The sequence below is a fragment of the Penaeus monodon genome, chromosome 2, assembly GCF_015228065.2.
Source record: "Penaeus monodon isolate SGIC_2016 chromosome 2, NSTDA_Pmon_1, whole genome shotgun sequence".
Taxonomy (NCBI): Eukaryota; Metazoa; Arthropoda; class Malacostraca; order Decapoda; family Penaeidae; genus Penaeus; species Penaeus monodon.
The window spans coordinates 32,850,585-32,852,337 of NC_051387.1; the positions used below are offsets into that span (position 1 = coordinate 32,850,585).

At 41.8% G+C, this 1,753-nt stretch overlaps 1 protein-coding gene across 1 annotated transcript in view; it reads left to right on the forward strand.

The window, feature by feature from the left end:
* The first annotated feature begins 1,616 nt into the window (after positions 1-1,616).
* Positions 1,617-1,753, forward strand: part of LOC119578696 — a 12,623-nt gene continuing 12,486 nt past the window's right edge. Inside the window, 2 exon segments of the mRNA XM_037926275.1 lie at positions 1,617-1,677; positions 1,680-1,753. The exon segment at positions 1,680-1,753 is cut by the window's right edge and continues 7 nt beyond it. Of these exon segments, the coding sequence (XP_037782203.1) occupies positions 1,617-1,677; positions 1,680-1,753 (135 nt within the window).

Below are 1,753 nucleotides of genomic sequence, written 5' to 3' on the forward strand. Positions count from 1 at the left end.
AGACTCCCTGTGGAGAGCCAGGGAGCAACACCTCGCTCCTCGGCACAGCCGCGCTCCATCATTCTCTACATGGGAGTCCAGACTTCATGGTTGTCTACCTTACGCACTTAGCTCCCCACCTACCGTACTCTTGTAGGGCCCATCATTCGGGCTCCTACACACATACACACACACACACACATGCACACACACACACACACACACACACACACACCAACACACATCACATTATATATAAAATAATATATATATATTATTATATATATAATATAATATATGTGTTTTGTGTGTGGGGGGTTGTGGGTGTTTTTTGTGTGTGTGGTCGGCGTGCGTGCGTGCGTGTGTGTGCGCGGGCGTGAGTGTGGTATATGTATGTGTGTGCGTGCGTGCGTGCGTGCTGCGTGCGTGCGGCGTGGTGCTGGTCGTGCGTGCGTGCGTTGGGCGTGCGTGCGTGCGGCGTGCGTGCGCGGGGGGGGGGGCGGTGTGTGTGTGGATCTGATGCAATATATGTGTATGAATACACATATATTGCATAAGTGTTGCGGTGACAGTGGTGATACTGTTGATGAACGATACTACTATTACTTCTACTTCTGTTTACTAAGAACAATAACAACAATGGTGTAATGATTATAATAATGATGATGATGCACAGTAAAAAGGCCATAGTACAAACAGTTATATTATGATTCATCTTTGATATTATTTAGATTAAAGCAGGGGCATTTTAGAAAGACTGTTTTTATCGGATAAAGGCTTCAATGATGAAACCACAAGATTTGCTATGATTTACCCTGTCATTTCACGTTTTCTTTGGGGATTTTCGTTCCCATTCTCTTATAAAGATTTTCCGCAGTGATTACAATACCGAATTGTTAGCAATACAGCCTAGTGGTTAAAGTTCATAATGCTACATGTTAAAGATAATATCTTTCTGTTATATATATATATATATATATATATATATATATACATATATATACATATACATAAGAATATGCCATCAGAAAGATCAACACATGATTCATCACTTTCTCCCTCTATTTTGGCATAAACGGTTAAAGAGAGCAACTTCATGTTTTTTGTTTTGTTTTATTAATGTCTTGATATTTTCATGTAAACTGATATTGAACTCATCACAACCTTTCGGTAATGACAGTTAGTGGAATGCATTCTCAAGGATATCTTTTCCAGTGAACCTATGAATAAGACCCGAGGAAGGAGGAGGGGTTTCTACTGTTTCCAAAATAAGTTCCAAGGAAAGGCCAGAGTCCAGGAACAAGTCATACGAAGCCCTCTGCTCGAAGCCCCGGCAGGCAACGGCCTCCTGCACCGCCAGTCTCAGAGGCAGATTCTCGCTCCTCGGCCTCAAGCTGGGTTGAGATCGTGACGTCATATCCAAGCTCAAGTGGTATTCAAACCTTCTTTTACGACCAGTAGTTTTATATACGTCCTTATTAGGAATATCATATGATTTTGTAGATTATTTTATTATATTGAAAATACGAATATTAAAGAATTATTGATAGAATTTGCCAATATACGACTGCCTAACATCTGATCCTTCTCAAAATCCTCGAAACCAAGAACCGCGAAAACGCAGCTCAGTTGTAAAGATGTCGTCTGCAGCAGGTGGCTCGCTGCAGGACCGAACTCTTAACAAAGTTGCCTGTCCGGCGGTTTCGCTGGATTTGCATACGTCGGATACTCATACGCTAAAACTGCTTTTTGTAGGAAATTAGCGAAGAAGCCG